The sequence below is a fragment of the Pipistrellus hanaki genome, assembly GCF_964339955.1.
Source record: "Pipistrellus hanaki genome assembly, chromosome: 6".
Classification (NCBI taxonomy): domain Eukaryota; kingdom Metazoa; phylum Chordata; class Mammalia; order Chiroptera; family Vespertilionidae; genus Pipistrellus; species Pipistrellus hanaki.
In genome coordinates, this window is record NC_140508.1 from 4,151,471 (window position 1) to 4,173,244 (window position 21,774).

At 51.6% G+C, this 21,774-nt stretch overlaps 1 protein-coding gene across 1 annotated transcript in view; it reads left to right on the forward strand.

Annotated features, from left to right (window-relative positions):
- The window catches only part of CDH26 (cadherin 26), a gene marked incomplete at its 5' end in the record, with an annotated part of 35,292 nt that extends 17,565 nt beyond the window's left edge, over window positions 1-17,727 (forward strand). Inside the window, 11 exons of the mRNA XM_084888978.1 lie at window positions 1,781-1,947; window positions 2,129-2,257; window positions 3,717-3,902; window positions 4,814-5,085; window positions 6,606-6,748; window positions 7,366-7,605; window positions 8,636-8,860; window positions 9,610-9,740; window positions 12,530-12,607; window positions 14,114-14,188; window positions 17,319-17,727. Of these exons, the coding sequence (XP_084745104.1) occupies window positions 1,781-1,947; window positions 2,129-2,257; window positions 3,717-3,902; window positions 4,814-5,085; window positions 6,606-6,748; window positions 7,366-7,605; window positions 8,636-8,860; window positions 9,610-9,740; window positions 12,530-12,607; window positions 14,114-14,188; window positions 17,319-17,543 (1,871 nt within the window). The 3' untranslated portion in view covers window positions 17,544-17,727. The remainder of the gene's footprint in view (window positions 1-1,780; window positions 1,948-2,128; window positions 2,258-3,716; window positions 3,903-4,813; window positions 5,086-6,605; window positions 6,749-7,365; window positions 7,606-8,635; window positions 8,861-9,609; window positions 9,741-12,529; window positions 12,608-14,113; window positions 14,189-17,318) is intronic.
- Between the last annotated feature and the right edge of the window lie 4,047 nt (window positions 17,728-21,774).

The following is a 21,774-nucleotide window of genomic DNA, read 5'->3' on the forward strand; positions in this document are numbered from 1 at the left end:
CCAGCTCTCAGGAACTGAGGGAGATTATTATGATCTCTGAACACATAATAATCTGGCCACTCAATATATATAAAATTAGAGGCCCAGTGCATGGGTGGGATCCTGGCCCCAATAGATTGCCCTGCAGGTGGGATGATGGTAGAGCAGATGAGGGGCATCACCAGGCCAAGGCAGGGTGCCAGGTGGGGTTGTGGGGCTGCGAGGGTGGGGGTGTGAGCTGGGGCTGAAAAGAAGTAAGAAATGGTGGACCTTAAAAATGACTTCAGGTTTTCTCACTACACAGTTAAACACTGATACAGTTAAATATTTTATCCTTTGTTCTCCCTGGGTGATATCTATATATATAAAAGCCTAAGCAACTGTTATGACAAGATAACTGGCCAGTAGCTATGAAGTACACTGACCCCCAGAGGGAAGATGCTCATTGAAGAAGCTGCTCCCTGGTGTTCAGTGTATTCCCACAGCCAGTTTTTTTTTGGCTGGACAACCTCCTGTGGTTCCTCTCCCAGGCCAGATGGCCCCAATCAGGACTGGTCAAGATGGCACTGATAGGCCCCAAATGCCAGCCAGCCAAGGGACCCCACCCATGCACGAATTCATGCACCGGGCCTCTAGTATAATAATAATCTGCTTCATGTTGATATTTACTGCTGTGTTGTTGACAATTACCTGAAAGAGAAGTTGGGGTGCTTCACTGAGTTGGAAAAAGTTTAGCTAAGTCAGAAAGCAAGTCTAATTAAGCAAGTTTATTCTATATCTATAAAAGGCTAAATTTACTCACATGTACGATACATATAAAGCTCTTGTTGGTGCCAATTGCACGCATGTGTTTTGACCTGTCATTGTTGATCATGAATTTGGTTGACACTTCTATTATAAAGGGCGAATAGCAATGTTAACATATTTCTTCTAATTAACTTCCTTTAAATGTGCACAAATCTATGCACCAGGGCACTAGTCTAAAATAAAGCCAAATGAGGGAGAAAGACAGAGCTGGGTAGTGAGTTCCTGAACATCACTGTGATTTCTCATGTGGTGGGAAGTGCACCCACAGGCTGTGTTCCAATTTACTTCTCCACCAGCACCTATGGGAGTGGATGGTTCACCTTAGATGATTAGGTGCTTGCATGCTTTGTAAGCTTCTTGGCTGTTTCCATTTTTTCTTCCCCTTGCTTGTTTTTTTCTTTGTCCATTTCCATTAGTATGTTTCTCATTTTTCTTCTCGATTTTAACCACCTCACTCTGTTTTAAGAATGTCTATATCACCCAGCTTGCATGGTTCAGTGGTTGAGAATTGATCTATGAACCAGGAGGTCAGAGTTTGATTGAGACTGGGTTATGGGCTCAATCCCTAGTGTGGGGCATACAGGAAGCAGCTGATGAATAATTTTCTCTCATATTTGATGTTTCTTTCTCTCTCTTCCTCTCTGGAATCAATTAAAAATTAAAAAAAAAAGAATGTCTATGTCTGCCATGAATATTTTAAATATGTCCTTCTGGTTTATCATTTCCTTTTTAATTTTGTCTGTAGTTTTTGTTAGCCATGCTGTTAAAAGCCTACCTATCAATTCTGCCCTTAAGTCTTCTGCATTAGCAATCATGGTCATATGATGATATGAATATCCCTTTTTGTTTTGTCTGCTCCACCTACAGTTTGATTTTATATGCAAATATTCAGCTACTCTAGTGTACGTCCCAATGCTGGTCAGCAAAGTGTCCCCTTCCCATGGGTCCGATAGGCTGCCTTTGGCCATTAGTAACAATTTAAAAATTCTTCCAGGTCAGCCTGTTCTTCAGATGTTAACGGTTGATTTGGATGAAGAAAACACTCCAAATTCTCAAGTCCTTTACTCCCTCATTTCACAAACGCCATTACTGAAGGAAAGTGGCTTTGAGATCGACCGTGAGAGTGGAGAAATCCGACTCTTGGGATGCTTGGATTATGAGGTTATGTGGATTTTATTTCAAAACAGCGAAATGGTTATGTCTCTGACCCTGGGCACGGGATTGATGTGGCGCCTGGAAGCCCTCTGGCTGGCTTGCTTCTGAGATTCTAAACGGCATGTTCCTTTATTGACGTCTGTCCCCTTTCCTGCACCAGAGCTTGACTTCCCTTTCCTCCCCACAGACTGCTTCTCAGTACACACTACTGATCAGAGCAAGGGACTGCGGGGAACCACCGCTGTCAGCCACGGCCACGGTTCACATCAGCGTGCAGGACGGCAACAACCACAGGCCCACGTTCACCCAGGAGAACGTAAGACCTGGCTGCCCCTGACCCCAGTCCCACTGTGATGGCCCAAGTCTTAGGCTCAGTCCCCAAGGGAGTCCCATAATGGAAACTAAGAGTCAAGAAGTGACCATGTGGTTAGAGATGCGTTTAATGAGCTGGCATGCTTTAGTACTTTGGGCCAGAAACTGTGCTCAGAACTTTTTCGTGCATAATTTCATTCTTAATTGCTGGAACCCCTCTTGATCTCTGTTCCTCACATGCAGACATTGAGCCTCCAGGGAGGTCAGAGACGCCACACTCCCTGTTCCACAGGGGTTCTCAAGGTCACACTATTGACATTTGGGTGGGAAGTTTTCACTGAGGAGGAGACTGGCCAGTGTATTGTAGGGCAGTACTAGCTGCCAGCAGTTCCCCCCCAAGCCATGGAAACCAAAAGTGTCTGCAGATATGTCACACGTCCCCTGGAGGGGAGAGCTGCCCCAGTGAGAAGCCTAACCCTGGTCTATCCCCACGTTCAGGGCTGTAGAAGGCAAGAGGAGCAGGGTGCTGAGTCTGGCCTCCGTCACATTCAGTGATGCTCCAGGCAGAATGTCACGTGCTCCACGGTTCTCAGGCTGGACGTGTGGGCCTGCCTGGCCCCTGGGGAGATGCCACACCACTGCGGGCCTGCAGGACTGCCGGGGAGGGGTGGGCAGTGAGAGCTGCCCAGCATTGTTCTCCTTTTAGCCCCATTTTTTACTTTTCCATATGAATTTATAAAAGAAAATACCCACCACCACCAATCATCCATTCCCTGGGGATGGGGTTTTTGTTCGTCTCCTCATGGCACCTAAAACAGAATCTGGAACAGAAAAAGGCTACAAATAACTTCTTAAAACACGCCACTTAAAACATTTTAAAAATTGTATGAACTACAACTGACATTTTATAAGGAAAGCACATCACCAAATGGTACAGAAAAACTGAAGAGTCATATTGGTCACGCGTGAACCTTGTTTCTAGGCTCTTCTCTGGCTCGGTGCAAGCTGTGCTTTCAAAAGCCAGGCTGCAGAGCCGAGCCCTGCCTGGGGATGGGCTTGCCTGTGCAGCGTCTTGTCCCTGGAGTGTTAAATAGTGATCTCCACCAAAGGGCTGCATTAGAAAGGACCTAAAGGACCAAGGAGGGCCAGGATTCGGGGCAGCATAAATGCGGATGTGTTGTCATTTTAAAAATTCTCGGACAAGTGGTGTCTGCGCCGGGGTGAAGAGCGGGCACTTGCAAAGCCCCTCTGCTGCATGGAAAGGAGGCCCCGGCCCAGGAGGAGGGCGAGCTGCTTGTTATCCATGCTCTTCACGGCATCAGGCAGTTTCAAACCCCGTGAGGTTAAATTCACCAGCAACAGAAATATCCAGGTTGCAGCGTGGGGGCTGACATGTCTTCCCCCTCTCCTTTCCCATTTCATTTCTTCGCCTCCATGACATGGACATGTGGCTCCTTTCTCAGTACCAGATCCAGGTTCCCGAAGGCCGAGTCAGCCCAGGCGTGCTGCGTCTCCCGGTCCAGGACCGTGACTTGCCATTCACATCAGCTTGGAGAACCAAGTTCAACATCTCCGATGGCAACGAAGAGGGACATTTTGAAATCTCGACTGACCCTGAGACCAACGAAGGAATACTAAACGTTATCAAGGTAAAGCAGCACAGAGCACACACGGGCGGTGGCCGAGGATGCTGAGGCGGAGCCAGTCTCCAGACCTTGCAGTGTTTGGTGCACTGGAGGCCCCAGCGAGGGGCCAGGCTGGCCCAGGACTTCTGAAGAGGGCCCTTGGCCCTTTGCCTTCCTTGCTCCTCCTACCAAATCAATATCAATATAAAAAATAACAGTTATTTTTGATAAGACTTTAAGTACTTTGACATTTAATATTTTAAAACAAAATTTAATAGACTTACATAGGCCTTAAATATTTTCTTTCTGATAAAAGTATCTGAACCATTTTATCTCACCCTGAGTTCATCCGTTTCCTTCTGAGTCTAAACAAATAAGAACATTTCCACAAGCCCCGAGAGCATCGAAGGTGCTGCCACTCAGCCTGCTGTGCCTACGGAGCTGGCCCTGAGTGACGTATCATTGTCTCTATTGACAAGGACACCAGAGAGGTTGGGCCATTCTTGGGAAGTCACACAGTGGGAGGAGGGTGACAGGCTCCCAGGTGAGATACCACATGCTGCTGACCTGCCTGCTGACCCCAGCCCCTCAGTCCTTTAGGTCACTGGCCACTTTGGGCCCTGAGTAGCTATGTCGTTAATATGCGTATTTTCTCCAGGCCCTCTGACTGGTTTCAGCCAGGGCTGTCACATTAATGTTTCATTGGGCTACAGTTTTTGTTGCATTTTTCATGGCCCCTGACGAATGGTGGCCCTTTCCAACCAGCATGGGGGCGGGGGGGAGGGGGGAACTGCATAAGTGATTTGACAGTGGGCTGAGGACTGTGTCTTGATCATTATCAAAGACACCGTAAATAGCAAGTGGAGTGCAGAGCCAGAGGGGCCTGACTGCGCGAGGGGCAGCAGGTGCTAACGAAACCCTCTCCTCGGCCGCAGGCTCTGGATTACGAAACTCGTCCCGCGTGCAGCCTGGTCATCGCCGTGGAGAACGAGGAGCTGCTCGTCCCCTGCGAGGCCGGCATGCTGGGGACACCCGGGAGGAAGGCCGCAGCCAGCGCCACGGTGCTCGTGCAGGTGACAGACGCCAACGACCCGCCCGTCTTCCACCCCAGGAGCCTTGTGGTCCGCGAGGTCGCAGGCGCCAGGCCCGGGACGCACTTGGGAAGGTTTAATGCTACGGACCCAGAGGGAAGTGACGGCCAGATAAGGTGAGGAGAGGAAGGAGGAAGGGGGCTGTTGAAGCAGAACAGCCAAGCAGAACAGCCATGCAGCTGTCAGAAAACCGGTTTCTCTGGTGCAGTGCTGGGTGACTCTGTCTGTAATGAAAATTCCAGAAGGTGCCTGGCCCAGGACCCATGCCTTCTTCCTTCCGCAGCATGCTCTGACCACCAGGGGACTGACTGGCTCATTCCCTTTGCACCTAGAATACACTCTTTGTTGTTGTGTTGGTCCTCACCTGAGCATGTTTTTCCATTGATTTAGACTCTAAATTTTAGAGAGAGGGTGGGGAGAGATGGGGGCAGTGGGAAGGAGGGAGGGAGGGAAACATCAATGTCAGTCATAATTGCCTGGTTGCCTCCTGCACTTGCCCTGACGGGGGGCTAGGGTGAACCTGCAACGTGCCCTTGACCGGAACTCGAAAACAATGTTCAGGTGGATGCTCTACCACTGAGCCACGCTGGCCAGGGCTAGAATATACTCTTGTATAGTGCTTTTCTTGTCTTAGAATACTTTCTGTCTCCCTCTTTCCCAAAAGGTGTGAGTTGGCCAGCCTCTGGCTTCTGGACAACAGAGTGTTAAAAAACAAAACAAAACAAAAAAAAACTGCGGTAAAATGTGTATGATGTAAGGTTTACCATTTCAGCTGCTTACCAGTGCGCAGCTCAGTGGCATTGAGCACATTCAGTGTTGCATGACCATCACCACATCCATCCCAGAATTCCTCTCATCTTGTAAAACTGGAACACTGCCCCATTAAAAATAACCCCATTCTTCCCCCTAGCCCCTTAGCCCCAGGCCCCACCACTCCGCTCTGCTTCCATGAACCTGAGGACTCACCCAGCTTGCCCTCTTGGGACTGGCTTACACAATGGCACCTGAGCCCCTGAGGCCCGCCCATGAGGTAGCAGCCTCCCCTTCTTTTGAAGGCTGAACAAGACAGAGAGGGCAAAAGCAGGCTTACAGTTGTGGGTTCCTGAAACAGAGTTTATTCTTGCATGATTATTACTTATTACTTATTATTTCTCCTTCCTTATGAGCAATGGCAGCCCTGATTTGCCCCACCCTGTCCTCAGTGAGGATGTTTGCACAGAGAGACGTTTCACTGACCACTCACCTGGTGGCTGGTGGTCACTTAGGCTGCTTCCACGTTTTGTGAATAATTGACAATGGTGTAAGTGACATAGCCCGTCACAAAACGACAAGTACTGTGAGACTCCTCACCACAGCCCACGTCAGAGACAGAAAATCATAGAGAGAGAGCAGCTGGCGGCTGCCGGCTCCCAGGCTGGGGTGGGAGGAGCGGGTCCGAGCCACGCTCAGCCCACCGAGGCCCGCTCCTCCCACCGAGGACCCACACTCAGTCCGCAGTGAGTGTCCACCCAGCCCAGCGTCGCGGGCCTGGGCATCCCCAAGTGGCTTGTGACAGGACTGGTGTCTGTGAGAGGTGGTACGGGAGTTGACTTCCGAAGCAGCTGCAACTTTAAAGACTGCGGTCTCCTTCTTCGAGGTACGAGCTGGTTCACGATCCCGCGAACTGGGTCACGGTGGACGAGCGCTCGGGAGCAGTGGTCGCCAGGCAGCGGCTGGACCGAGAGTCCTCCCATGTGAACAACGGCGTGTATGTCATCATCGTGCACGCCGTGGATGAGGGTGAGTGCTCACCCCAGTCGGGGGAAGTGTGTCCTTGCTCCTGCGGGAAAACAGGGCCAGGGGCTCTCAGCCCCCGTGGGGAAAGGCCGGCCTTTCAGTGCTGTGCACGCACCAGTCATCACAGAGCTCTGGCCATGCACCGGGCCGCAGCGGGATGGGGAGGGGCTCAGAGGGCAGCCCAGCGCCTGCCATCTGCTCTTGAGGCCCAGGCCCCATGACTGGGCTGGTAAGAGCAGTGCCCAGGACAGGGCTGGCTGTGAGAGTGGTCTCCGCACTTCTCTCTGAGGCCCCCAGGCAGACGCTTTAAACCTGCCAGGACCTGAAGCTGAAGAAAAAGCAGCTTCCAAGAAACTTCAGGAATTGTGCTTAGGGCCCCTGAGAATTCACAACCCCAGTTGCGAGGATATGCAGCTGTGTGTCCTGTTCAGAATAACCGGCTGGCCGGTGCTGGTTGGGAAATAGTAAATCTGCCTCCCAGCAGTCTCAGCGAGGACAGGACACGGCTTCGGCAGCCCACGGGCGGCTCTTTCCCTCGGAGGCTGAGCTCTCCTTGGCCCGGGGCTGTGGGCACACAGCCGGCTCTATAACTGATAAGCAGCCCTTCCGGACCCCCCCAGGCCACCCGCCGCAGACGGGCACCGGGACGCTGACGCTGCTCCTGGCCGACATCGATGACGGCGCCCCGCGGCTGCACCCGCGCTCCCGGTACCTGGTGGTCTGCGAGTCCCCAGAGCCCGAGCCCCTCCTCATCGAGGCGGAGGACGGCGGCGGGGAGCCCTCCTCGGACCCGCTTACTTTTGAACTGGACACCAATCAGGCACATACAGGAGACACATGGAAACTGGGGGAAAATCGGGGTGAGTGCACAGGTTGGGGGGTAAAGGGCTGCAGTGACAGAAATGGGACTCAGAATTGGGCCCAAAGGGATTTCCTGGCGATGTCACTGAGGGGCAGGCCTCCTGCATCCCCCTGGGCCGTGTCCAGCCATCCTGGCGCTGCCCGGCCTCCCTCTGGACGGCTGCTCTCTGGGTCCCTTCACTTTCGGGAAGGTTCTCCTCTGGGGGCCGAAGGGTAGCCGCCAGGAGTCCTGGAGGCTCGTCCCAGCACCTGAGCGCGTACATACATCCCCGCATGGTGTGGGGCTTCTGCCCTGCCCATCACTGTGGGCGGCAGTGGGGAGGAGACACGCTTACTGGCTGGTACTGAGCCCACCGAGAGCGGGCTGGGAACTGGCCTTAGCCCCTCCTGACTCACACGGACTGGGCATTCAGGAATGTGGGCTTCTCCAGAGGAGAACCGGCATGCTCTTGGCAGGAGGAGCCACTGGCACCTGCATCAGCATCCCTCTCGGGCTGCAAGAATGGACTGTGGATGCAGCTTGTCTTTTTAGTTGCGTTCCCAGACCCAGTGTGTCTTTCACCACAAGAGGTCTGGCCTGGCCTTGGCTCCTGGGAGCTCATCCTTAAGCCCTGGGAGTGCCCTGCCCAATGAGAGGGCTTACCTAGGGGTTTGTGTCAGTCAACAGAACGCTGTGTCTTAGGTGGGGCTTTGTGTCACATGGACAGCCAACCAGGCTCATATGACGGCGGCCAATAGAGACTCAGGGTGGCAGAGACCCTGGTTGACAACGGTCCATGTGTATGGTCACTCATCGGTGTCCTGGCTCCATATCTCAGGCTCTGCCCTGCGTGCTTCTGCCCTCGGCTGATGGGCACGGGAGCCCTGACTTGGCACTGCTGTTGGAGTGAGGGTGGTGTTCAGCTGCCCCTCTAACCCTGCATCTGGCTAACGCTCCATAGAGCCCTGACACCTGCAGGCCTTTGTGAATATCTGTGCAGCAGCTGCAAACGTGCGAGTCCCTGCATTCATGATTCCCCTCCCTTGCAGGTCGGTCGGTTGAACTTCTAATGCTGAGAAGCCTGCCTCGTGGCGATTACTCAGTGCCGCTCTCCATCGGAGGCAGACAGGGACTCGCCCAGAAGCAGACTGTCCACGTGCGGGTCTGTTCCTGTCCTGGCGGAGCCACGTGTGCGGCGGAGCCATTAGCTGCAGAACCAGAACGCTCTGTGGGGGTCCTTGTTCCTCTCGTCCTGGTGTTCCTGGTGCTGGCAGGTGAGCGGGCCAGGCTGTAAGCCATGGAGCCCTCTGGTGTGGGGAGCAGGTGGCTGACAGCAGTGGGGGTGCCTCCAGAATGACCTGGAGGCTCATGGAGTCCCAGACTCAGATCAAAGGTGGCTGAGCAGGTGAGACAGGTCTGTCTGGCAAAAGCAGCTTCTATTCAGTGAGTAGCCATCTACAGTAAAGGAGCCATAGGGAGACCCGAGGCCTGTAAACAAGGCAGCGATACACAGATGTCTGTCTGGGCTCCTGGCCTTGGGGAAGGCAAATAAGAAAACTGGGTTTTCAAATAAATACCCTATTTCTAGTCACATGGCATTAGTCATCACGTCAACAAGTAGTTACCTAGCACCTGTGCCCCAGGCTGTGCAAAGCTCTGCAGCTACTAAGATGATAAAGGCACATCCCACCCTGTCATTCATGACCCTCTCATTCCTGACCCTGTTCCTGACCCTGCCATTCCTGACCCTGTTCCTGACCCTCTCATTCCTGACCCTGTTCCTGACCCTCTCATTCCTGACCCTGTTCCTGACCCTGCCATTCCTGACCCTGTTCCTGACCCTGCCATTCCTGACCCTGTTCCTGACCCTCTCATTCCTGACCCTGTTCCTGACCCTGTTCCTGACCCTGCCATTGCTGACCCTGTTTCTGACCCTGCCATTCATGACTGAGGTACAAGTTCACAGACAGGCCCCACTGAAGCCTCTGAGCTTGTCCACTCACTCCCCTTTGTCTCGTCGCAGTGGCTCTGCTTCTCCTGCTGCGATGCGATTATGTGAATGGAGCCAAGAGGCGCAGACACCCGGCCCTGCACGGAGAGGGCCAGCAGACCCTCATCAGGTACAACGACGAGAGTAGAGCCCTCTCAGGTGAGGTAAGGAAACCACTCTTTGTGTTTGGTGACAACAACGTTGATAATAAATCTACCTGTTTCCCACTCATTGTGCCCATCTCTCCTGTCTTCACTCTTATCTGAGGAGCAAAAGCAGAAACCTTCCCGAATGTTGTCCAACCTAACTAAGTGGATTTATTGTTTTGGGTCACTGTTTCTCGATGGGGGTGGTTTTGCCCCCAAGGGGACATTTGGAGACAATTTTGATGGTCATACTCGTCTGGGAGAATGAGGGGGGAAGGAGGGGTGGAGAGGATGCTTTTGGTATCTAGCAGGTGGATCCCAGGGATACTGCTAAACACCCTTCAGCGCCCACCATGTCCCTGCACAGAGGAGGATGTGGCCCAGTGTCTGCAGTGCCGGGACTGAGAAAGCTTGTCTAGGAGAAATGGTTTGACCAGGTAGTTTTCTCAGTGGACAATGTGCTGGGATTACTAATTCTTGGCTGCAGCCTGAAGGAAGGCAGAGCTGCCCCCGACCCCTTCCTCAAGGGCAGAGGCTGAGCACAGCTTGCTGGCCTTTAGGAGACAAGACCTGGGCTTTGCATCTTACTAATTTCGCTGTATTGAGCACATCACTTAACCCCACTTCCTCCACTGTGAATCAGGCATGGAAATCCACCCCACAGATTTCTTGAAGATCAGAGAAGACGATGCCCATGGAAGCACCCTGCCATAGCTCAGTTGTCCTCCCAGCCGCCCTGGGCTGAAGCTGGCCATGAGTTGAAAGCACAGTGAACTCCGCTGTCCGTTTTCATCAAGAACGAAGGTGGCTGACCTGAAAAATAAAAGCCAGATGTCAAAAGGCAGCACCTCCCACTCACCGAGGCCGCAGGCGGCCACCTTCCGTGGTCTTGGACCTCACCCACGGCGTTCTCCTGGGAGGAGACTGGGTGCAACACGACATGCTCCTGGGAAAAGATCGCTGATCAATGTTGGCTTCATGCTCAAGTATGAAGGTGGTTGAAGAAGCTGGTGGTCCGCCAAGACTCCTAGGATTCTTCCCACTCTCTCTTCCCTACTGGCATGCAGCCAGGGAGGAGTATCAGCCTTGGGTCATGCTGCGGATGTACATGCCTGCACCTCCACACAGGCCCACTGAGCCCTTCCTAGTACTGGGATGAGAAGCAGGAGGCATGGCCAGACATTCGGGGAGCTGGGTCCCCCCACCCCAACAATTAGGGCAGGAGTTACCCAGTTTGTGTCATTTGAAGGAGGAAACTGTCTTGACCACCAGCAGTGCTTTGTGTAATAGATAAACCACCCTGTCCCGGGCAGTTTCACTCTGCTCTGAAGCTCATCCTTCAGGACAACGGAAATGGCTCCCCACAAGGTCTGTGCGTAGTGTCCTGCTTGGTGGGGTGGAGTTGAGGCTGCTGAGCTTGGAGGAGTTGGGGGAACTGGAATCCCCTCGCACTGGCTGCCAGCACCGGTGAGGTGGAAGGGTAATGATGGTGCTTCGGGTGCTGTTCCTGTTGGCCAGTGGCTCGGGGTGCTCTCCTGCAAGGAGGAAGCAGCTACAGAAGCAGAGCGCCTGCAAGGGAAGCTTGTCATGGCAGTGCTGAGGCCTGGCAGGTGGAGGGAGTCTGGTGGCCAATGGCACTGGCCAAGCACTAGCTGTCAGAGGGAGGAGCGCATGCAGGACAAGGGTTCTCTGTCCTCGTCTAATCTCAGGACATCCTTCCCCTCACCTCCAACTCACAGCTCCGTATCCTCTGATTAGCGTTGGCTTTATGCCCCGTTTCTCCCTTAGGGCTCTGAGAACATGGGACACAGCAAACCTGGGTTTAGATCACAAAACTGTGGTTTAGATACGTAATCTAAGTGACCCCAACTTTCACATATAAAGTGAGATTAATAATGCTCTCTCTTAAATTTATTGGACGATTTAACCAAATAACAAAAGACAAAGGTGAAGTTTTTAGCACACACAATCAACAGTGACTACCAATATTAGAATTACTGACAGCTGTTACTAACTATGTATTTGTAACCACTGGTTAAGTAAGGCCATCTCCATGAGAGTATGCTTCTCCATTATCATCTCACTGAATGTACTGCCTGCACCTGTGCCCACTCACCTGGGGCCTTCCGTGCTCTTGGGAGGACTGGCCTCATCCTAGATGCCTCCCATTGATTTCACCCACTGTCAGCCGCAAACAAAAGCTGGTCACATATTCCATCAGGAAAAAGGAAAAAAAAAGGATTAGGACCTCATGGGTGGTCCTGGCAAGAAGGAAGAGGAAGTGGAAGCAAAGATGTGGGCAGTTCCTCACACAGGTTTTCCGCCAACACAGGCCCGCCCAATTCCCACCTGCTTAGGGTGTCCATTGGCCTCTGGACACAGATGAGAAAAGCCTGTAAGATTGCATAGATGCTTCCTGTCTCCTAGGAAGCGGTAGGCTCTCAGGAGAGAAATGCAGCCCCATCAACGACTGAGCCCCTCAGCAATAGCTGCTGGCTGAAGAATGAAGGAGATGGTGCCCACTGCCCGGCCAGAGCTATCGTCACAAGCCTCAGAGGACTGCCTTGGTGATGATGAGGCTTTGTTGAAATGAGGGTTTCTACCATTGCTTGACGTGACACACTGATCCAGAAACCCCCCTTCCCTGCCATCAGTTACAGAAGCCCCTTCCCGAAATAACTGCACTTCGTCTCAGGGCAGCTGTTGGGTGTTTTCTGGGGTGGCGTATGCTAGTGTTTGGGGAGATGCTATTGCTTGCTTTGTGCTTTTATGCTTACTATCACTCATTTCAGCCCTGTATCTCACAGGTTGGGTCAGAGGTCAGGAGTCAGATGCCAGCCCTGCCAACCCACACGGCGGAAGGAGGCGCCGAGCGGGGTGCTAAGGTAAGCATGGCTGCTGGGCTGCTGGGGTTTAAGCAGAGAGGTAGGTGGCTTCGCGGATGGTTTCAGCGGGCCGGAGCTGCTGACTGTCCCCCCCACCCCGATGCAGCCGCGCCCGCCTCGAGGCCCCTCCACACCTGTCCAGGGCCATCTTCGTGACTTTTGCCACGTGATCTGCTACTTGTACTTTCAAATGGTTTTCCTTAGATGGACTGGCGTCCAAATAAAGTACATTTACTGTAGATAGGAGCTGGTATGTTTCAATTGTCAATGAAAACCCAGTGTTTTTGTGGAGTGGAAAATAGATGCAATAGGAATAGCAGCCCATAATCCCAGGTGGAAAATGCTGCCTGCCAAAGGATCTCTTTCTCTCTCTCTCCCTGAAAAGGAGAGGAGCCTGGCTAAAGAAACCAAGTTCTCCTTTTCTCAGGACCTCTTGCTTTTTATTAACACAAATTGTCCTAAGGCAAGGTGGAGATATACACTTTAAAGGTTAGGGTTTTGCACAGAAGCATTGTCAGAATGGGGAATTGCCTTTGGCTGTTCAACTGTTTGGCCAGCAGGAGGTAATAAGATGTAGATTAAGATGTAGATTGATCTATCTTCAGCAAGCAATCTATTTAATGCATCCTTTTCAGGTTTGAGGAAATGCCTTTAGCCATTTCCAAAGGGTGATAACATATGTGACTCAGCCTTTGTTGAGTCCCCAAGTTCCATCAACCTTTTAATAAAATTCTTGCAATTATGACATGCTGGAACTGGATTCCAGCACTCTATAATTTCATTACCACTTCTCAGCCTATGTTTGAGCTAAGATAGAAATGTACTATTGTGTTTTGCACAGAGATGATGCTACTAACCCACCCTTCAAGGGTTGTGCATTGAGAGGTGTGTCCCTCTAGTCCTGGTGGGACCAGTGTTCTGGGCATGGAACCTGGTCAGTAGCACAGAAGGACCCTGTGTTTGGTTTAATGCTCTACTGTCACTATCTTGAACTTGTTACTATTGGGACAATGGGTCCCACATTCTCATTTTGTACTGGGTCCTGCAAATTATGTAGCTGATCTTGGGCCCTAGCGATGGATGTGCCTCATTCACAAATATTGAGGCCATGCCCATGGCACACACGAGTCTTACTAAGCTTTTGTGTACTCAAACAGGGCTTGCAAACCACATTCCCATGCTCCATCCCCATAAAGCAACTGTCAAGCTTGCCCATGGATCTTTGCTAAGACTACCTACACAGTCTTTATATCTTTTATATATTTTGTGCAAAAAGAAAAGGCAATATGATTGTAAGAATTTATAGTTATGTGCTTGCAGGGTCTTCTCCTCTCTCTTCCACCACATGTGGGTGACTTGTGACCAAGCTGCCCTTGATCCTACTCCCCCTCAAGGAGAGCTCTGACCACCTCCACCTGGATGGTGGTCCCCCATCTTCTTACCATTGATATGGAGTTCAAGGGGGGCTCCTCAGAGGTGTTAAGGCTCTTCCCCTTTGCTTTGCAGATTTACCTTGGCACTGGGATGCTCAGACAATCCCTGGATGCGAGACCAGGAGTGATGGCAGAGATCCTGAATCAGGTAGAGGCTTCCCTGTGTCGGCTTCCCCATCCGGGCCCAGCTGGGGATGGTTCCACCTAAACCACTGTCTCTGTCAGCTGAGACAAGGCTTAAGCACAGACCTGCTTCTCACAGTTCTGGGCCTGGGGTCTGAGATCAGGGGGCCAGCCTGGGTGGATGCTGTAAGAGTCTTCCTGCTCCACTGATGGTCACTTCCTTGCTGTGTCCTCACACGGCAGAGAGAAACCTGTCTCTTCTTAAAGGGACCCTAATCCTATCACAAGGACCCCACCCTCGTGACTTCATCTCCCAAAGGCCCCACCTCCAAATACCACCCCAGGGTGGGCAGTTTCAGGGTAGGACTTTGGGAGGCATGATTTGGCCCAGAGCAAGCACTTTCACAGGATCCTCATTCCAGGGGCTATTTCCGCAGAACACAACCCAAGACAAGAGTGAACGTTTCTTTCTGTGGAATTATGAGCCCCGTGGTTGGCGAGGCTTACGGCTTGTTGCGTGATAATAGTAGCTCTCTCCTGGAAGGCTCCTCAGCGCAGGCCTGTGTGCTCTTGAGGGGTTGGGCAAAGTTGTGGGTGATTCCGGCGGAAGGAGCCCCAGCAGAACCGTGTCACTGAGGTGAGCTCTGTGCGCTCCCCACTTGGAGATGCAGGTGCACACAGAAGCAGCAGATGCAACTTCTGACTCCCAGGGGCTCCATGTGTTATTGCAGGAAAGCTGGGGCTCAGCCCCGTGGAAGTGGAAGTGCCATCTGCCCAGACTGACTGCAAGCGCACCTCTAAGGGCCTGAAAGAGAGTAACTCATTCAGTCTTCCCATCAGTCTGCCTGAGCTGGAACTATCCTTTTTCTTACTATAAAAAGAGGAAACCAGGGACGGAGGAATTAGGTGACATGCCCAAGGTCACAGCCATAGAACGTGGTGGAAATGGAGTCAGATGCAGGGGGCTGGGCTCCAGGGTGTGGGCAGCTGGGGGGCTTGCTCAAGAGCGTTGCTCCCAGGGCCCAACTCTCCAGACCCTGCATTTGTGGGTCTGGGTGCTCAGCGGAGTGTCTGACCTGAGGTCCTGGGACCCTGTTTTGTGAAATCCAAGAACACTTCCCATGGCTGTCAGAGTGGGTGACTGACAGGTGGCAGGCGGTACAGCTTGAGGGAGTGAGATGAGATGGTGGCAGGGTAGAGAGCCACTACGTCACTCCTCCTGGGCCTGTCCCAGTTCCTGGGGTGGGGGGCTCTGTGCCTCAGTGAGGTAGATGTGCACTTGGTCCCTCATCACAAGGACCCCACCTTTGGCACCTGCTCCCAAGTCCTGCAGAGTGGACAGTGCTGAGTGGCTGCTCAAAAAACCCCTCTCCCCAAGTGCAGAGTCAACCCTGAGCCCAGAGAGCCCAGGCCTTGTGGACTCGCCCTGTGTCCTGATCGCTGGGGAGGCAGACACAGCCGCACAGAGGGGAGTGTCTGCCCTTCTCTCCTGGAGCAGACTGTCGCCTCCCGGAGGACAGGCCATGTCATTACTGGTGCCTGACATGGTGGCTGAAGACCGAATGAATGGACAAGCTGTGCTCTGGGCAGATGAGGCAGATGAGCAGAGGGGAGGCTCTCGAAGGCTGCCCAAAGTGGCGAGGCCACCAGGACGCAGAGCCAGGCTGCATTCGAGTCAGCCGGCTGCAGACCTGCCTGCCTGATCCCACTGCAGCATCAGGCTATCCTCTGTCCCCGGCTTCCAGTCTGTAAAGGAGGGAGAAAGCCCCCTGCATCAGGGGCAATTCTATGCGCTCGGGAGTGAGGTAGGCGCATAAGCACAGCACGATGTCATTGTGCCACAGCATCTGGCTTGCTCCTCCTCTACCTGTGCTCCCCGTGCAGCTGAGCCTGGGGGCCTGGTGGCTCAGGAGCAGCTGCCCAGGGAAGGAGAGGCTGCTGCAGGCGGGGCCGGCACTTGCTGGGCCTCAGAGCAGAGCAGAGGCCTGGGTCTCCCCTGGGGAGCTTTGGGCTTCGTTGGAAGTTTATGATGAATTATTGATCTTAGGGGGATTCTAAAAATGCTGACTCGGTGCAGAAACCAGCCCTGTCATCAGCCCAGGATGCTGAACTGGGATCTGCCCGGCACAGCCGAGGCGGTGTGTGTCTGGCTCTGTACCCCACCCTGACACTAACAATGCACCCCACTGCACCCGAGGATGAGCTGGGATGCGTGCACCCATTGGCCAACTGGCTGAGTTGCCTCTCCTGCCCCATCCCCCACCGGGTACATGCCACAGTGGCCTCAGTCCCCGAATGAGTGCACCCAGACAGCGGGCATAGGGGAGCTCCCATGTTCCCCTGTGGGCACCGGTAACCACAGGGCCATGGTATTTCCAGCTAAACAGAGAGCCTTGGAGGGTGGGACAGCCGGCAGCTGATGGAGGGAAGGGCACGGCTGAGAGCTCTGTGGGCTCCAGGGTTACTCGGCTTCCTCTTTCCAGGACTTGCCCCCACCGCCTGCCTCCTCCAGCTCTGAGATGTTCCATTCTGAGCGTCTTCAGGCCCTGGGTGAGCTCATCCCTCAGGGCCCCTGTTAGCTGGCGATGGTCAGAGGATCTTGCTGACCCATTGCCCCTGAGGTGTGGTAACTGGCTCTGTTTTGCACCGGTCCCGCCCAGAGGTGTCTGAAGGTGCCCAGGGGGATGCCCTTTACCTTGGCCGTCAGTCCATCCATTAAACAAACATTTATGGAGCCACTCAGACCAGAAAAATGCAGAAAAGTCTCCACAGAGAGGTGACGTGGGCCCTGAGGAGCTGAGTTTGCTGAGTGGAGGCTGGCAGATGGGGATGGCTGTTTGGGGAGGGGACAGCAGGGGTCAGGGCACAGGTGGTGGAGAGATGAGTCCCCAAAATAAATCCGTGAGAGGGCGCGGCGCTGTCAAGGGCCCTTATACTTCCTCCCAGGACTCAGCTGGAAAGTGTAAGGTGCTGTGTCCCGCAGTTGGCTGCCACCGGCAAGTCAACTGAGTCCTGAGTCCATAGCACCTGTTACAGCTGGGGACAGAAGGGCGGCCACCGTATCCTCGTGACCTGGCGTCCCTCATGGAGCTGTAGGAATGAGTCCTGTGGGGAAGAACCTGCCTTGACCCCCTCTTTCCCTGGCTTTTCTCCAGAAGCTCTGTGGGCTCCACCCGCTGGCCGCAGCCCCGAGGTCCCTGCCTCACATCTACATGGAGGAGGGGGAGCTGGAAGGGGCAGAAAGTCTGAGCTCACTTGCCTTCTCAGATCACATGTCACTGCCCAACCTGCTGGACTGGCTGGGGCCCAGCACAGAAGAAACGCATCCCAGGCCGTCTCCTACAAGTGCAAGGCGTATGGTCCATCGAACTAATCATTGAACTAACCATTGAACATCCCATCTCCCTCCCTCCTCCTTCAAAAAAACACAAAACAAATCTTTCTCTTCTCTTCTCTTCTCTTCTCTTCTCTTCTCTTCTCTTCTCTTCTCTTCTCTTCTCTTCTCTTCTCTTCTCTTCTCTTCTCTCCTCTCCTCTCCTCTCCTCTCCTCTCCTCTCCTCTCCTCTCCTCTCCTCTTCTCTCTCTCTCTCTCTGTCTCTGTCTCTCTCTCTCTCTCTCTCTCTCTCTCTCTCTCTCTCTCTCTCTCTTCCTTTCTCTCTCTCTTTTTCTCTTTCTTTCTTCCTTCCCTCCTAGTCGTAAACTCAGGATAAGCTCTGAGTTCAGATGAGATGTTTTGATATTCTCAGGCCACGTATCTTGAACAAAATAGCAGGTTATGCTTTTTAAAAAATTTGATTCATCAGATAGGTTTTCTAGAGAAACTTTTAAATTAAACTTGAATGTAATTTCTTGCTCTCAATAGCAGCCCAGCTCAGAGGGAAGTGAAATATAATCTATAGGTTAACCAGCAATTTGTTAATAGCAGGGAATATTGGGGATGAAATGAAAATACATTTTAGTCATTATACATATTTCTGTAATTATGATTCAGAAATATGTATAAGTGGAAAAATAGGTAAATAGGAAAATGTTTTCTAGATTAGTGCTCAGTATTTTTAGTGATTAAAAAAATAAATAGTAATCCTTTCCAGTTTTTTAGTACACATAATTAAAATATTATGAAAGAAATGATTATTCTTACAACTTTAGAAGCAGTGCATGCTTTAAAAATGAACAGAGATATTTTAACTTGCATGGATTATGTACACAAAATAATTTAGTAGCCTTTAATGAAAGGCTAGGTTGTATATTTTTAAAAATCATTTTTTATGTTTCAATTACAGTGGACATACAATACTATGTTTGTTTCAGGTGCACACCCCAGCTATCGGACATTATGTAACTCACTAAATTAGGGGTGTCGAACTCAATCAGAGAAGGGGCCAAAATCTAAAATCCAGCCTAAATCGCGGGCCGAATGGTTTACTAAACAGTCATAAACTGACAATGTCATAAACTGACAGTGGAGTGCAGTGATGACAGCGCGGTGCGGGCCACATTGCAAGGCCTGGCGGGCTGGATTTGGCCCGCGGGCCTTGTGTTTGACACATGTGCACTAAATGATCATCCCCCAACTCTCATGCCCATCTGACACCATACCTAGGGGTTAGAATGTCACCGTCTCTATTCCCGCTGCTGTACTCACACCCCATGGCTATACAATAGCTTCTTATTTGTACTTCTAAATCCCTTCACCTTTTCCACCCATCCCCCAGCCCTTCCCACCTGGCAACTGTCAAAACATTCTCTGTATCTAGGAGTCTCTTCCTGTTCTGCTTGTTCATTTATTTTGATTTCTAGATTCAATTGTTGATAGATATGTATTTATTGCCATTTTATTGTTTATATATTTTATCTTTTTTTCTTCTTTTTCTTAAAGAAGACATTTCATGTTACTCCAATTACATTGTATCTTTAAACAAAATCACAGGCTTTGATTCATTTTTTACTCGTCCACTTACGGTTAGGATAAGTGTGGGGGGGAGGATGGTTTCTTTTAAAAAGATAAAAAATTTTAACAGTAGGACGTGTGCTCTATAAAGTGAGTTTCCTGGCCTGAGCAACAGATGAGAATCTGGCTCAGCAAAACACTAAATGCCATTAGGATACTCATATGCACATAATGTAGACCTAAAAGGCTAAAGGGAATTGGAAAACCTTACATGATGGATGAGCATGGTCTGTGAGGGCCCTCCTGCGCCCTGGGATGAATGAGTGAAGTCTACTGAATGTCGTTTTAGTGGTCTCGGGGTTAAAACCTCCTCTTTCTTATGAAGAAGGGGCAGAAACATTTACTGCAAAGCCTCAGTGTTAGTACACAGTTTGCTCACTCCTCACCTGGGGCTTTGAGCGGTTGCAAGAGAAGAGCCATCTCCAAAGGACAGTAGAGCAGCTGTGTGAATACTGGGGCTCCAAGGAGAATCAAGGACATATCTAATCCTTCCTAATAAAAGAGTAATATGCAAATTGATGATACCTACACCACACCCACAAGCCATGCCCATCAGCCAATCAGGAGCAAGTATGCAAATTAACCCAACTAAGATGGCTGTGGCCACAGAGAGAGGAGGAGGCTTGAATTGCACCTGGAAATGGAGGAAGCCCAATTTTCTGCCTGCCCTGGCGGGTCTACGCCTCTGCTCAAGGCTACAAATTTTCAATTATAGAGGATAAATAAATCCCAGACACCAGGGCCTCCACTTGGTTCACAAGAGGGGTGTGGCCAGCCTGAAAACCACCACAGGACCCTTGTCCAGGCTGCCCCACACCCCAAGGGAACCCCCACTCTAATCTGGGACATCCTTCAGGGCAAACCAGCTGGCCCCAACCCATGCACCAGGCCCTATTCTATCTAATAAAAGAGTATTATGCAAATTGACCATCACTCCAACATACAAGGTGGCTTGCTCTCATGTGGTCAAAGATAGCTGCTCCCGTGTAGATATAAGATGGTCACTACAAGATGGCCACCACAAGATGACCAGCAGGAGAGGGCAGTTAGGAGGGACCAGGCCTACAGGGGAGAGCAATTGTGGGGGGTAGGAGAAAACCAGACCTGCAGGAAAGGCAGTTAGGGGTGGCCAGGCCTGCAGGGGAGGGCAGTTAGGGGCAAACAGGCTGGCAGGGGAGAAGTTAGGCATCAATCAGGCTGACAGGGGAATGGTTAGGGGATGATTAGGCTGGCAAGCAGAAGGGGTTAGGGGCAATCAGGAAGGAAGGCAGGTGAGTAGTTGGGAGCCAGCAGTCCTGGATTGTAAGAGGGATGTCCGACTGCCCATTTCAGGATCGGGCCTAAACGACAGTCACACATCCCTTGAGGGGTCCCCGATTGAAGAGGGTGCAGGTTGGGCTGAGGGGACACACATCCCTATGCACAAATTTTGTGCACTGGGCCTCTAGTTCATGATAAAAGCGCTTTTTTAAAAAGTGCAGTTTTTGAGTGTGAAGTGTTGGCAGGGATCAAATAGGTGGTTTTAGGCCTTCCTGGATATGAGGCAAGGGACAGAAAACGATCTGCTGCCCCTGTTTTGTGAATAAAGTTTTATTGGCACCCAGCCATGCTCGTGTATCATTAATGTGCCACCTATGACTGCTCTGTGCTGTCATAGCAGGGCTGTGTAGTCACGACAGAGACCCTCTGTTCCCACAAAGCCAGACCTGTTTCCTTTCCGCTCTTCACAGAAAAAAGAGTGCTGACCCTGTTGAAGCCATGCTTTTTGGAAACCTCATATGGAATCAACAGGTGCAGATGGATCCACAGCCCTGGTTACAAACAGACCCACGGCCAGGTGATGGGAGGCTAGAAGGAAGTTGGCTTTGGCCGTGAGCAGCTGGTGGGGTGAATCCTGCCCTAGGACACTCTCCAACCGATTTTCAAAAGTCAGAGAAGACTCAGGGAAAAGTCATGGATGCCCAAGTTATTTCACAAGGAGCACAGTTATATTTTGTGGACACTGAGTTAAACATAGATTAATTTTTGTTTTTTGCAGCCTTTGTGTGTTTTGGAGCCAATAAGTAAGCATAGTTCAGTCCCTGGCTAAGTTCACGGCTCAGAGGGATGGTCGTGTCCAGGGGGGTAGAGAGCCCAGCGGGCATGTTTCTGAAGCTCACCTGGCAGAGGAGGCGTCAGGCGTTCCTGAAGATGCCAGTCTGTGAGGCAGCGTCACCTTCCCCAGCTGATGTCTGCATTGAACCTTCCTGCATGTGGCTGCGTCTCCCTACTAGTTCATTCCCACGTCTGTCCACACGCTTAGAAGGTTTCCGTGGGAAACCGCTGGTGAAAGACTAGGCCTCCAGTGGGGTTTACCTGTGAACGACTCCGAGTCTATTATGCAATGTAACCGAAGAGTAAGGGTTTGTGTTAAGGAGTCTCCAAATTACTTAGCAGCCCACGGACAGCTGCAGCCTCCGAAGTAAAGTATTGATTTGGTGTTTCATCAGTTGTGGTTTTCTGTTCACTTTAACATTCTCGTTTGCTGCATGAAGCTTTTCATCAGAGGTGTCTGTCCTGCTTACTCCTGTGATTTGTGAACACAGAGCTGTGAACACAGAGAGCACCAAAGGAACGCACACCGGAAAACCTCACCCTGCCCCTCAGAGCAGGTGTGGTCA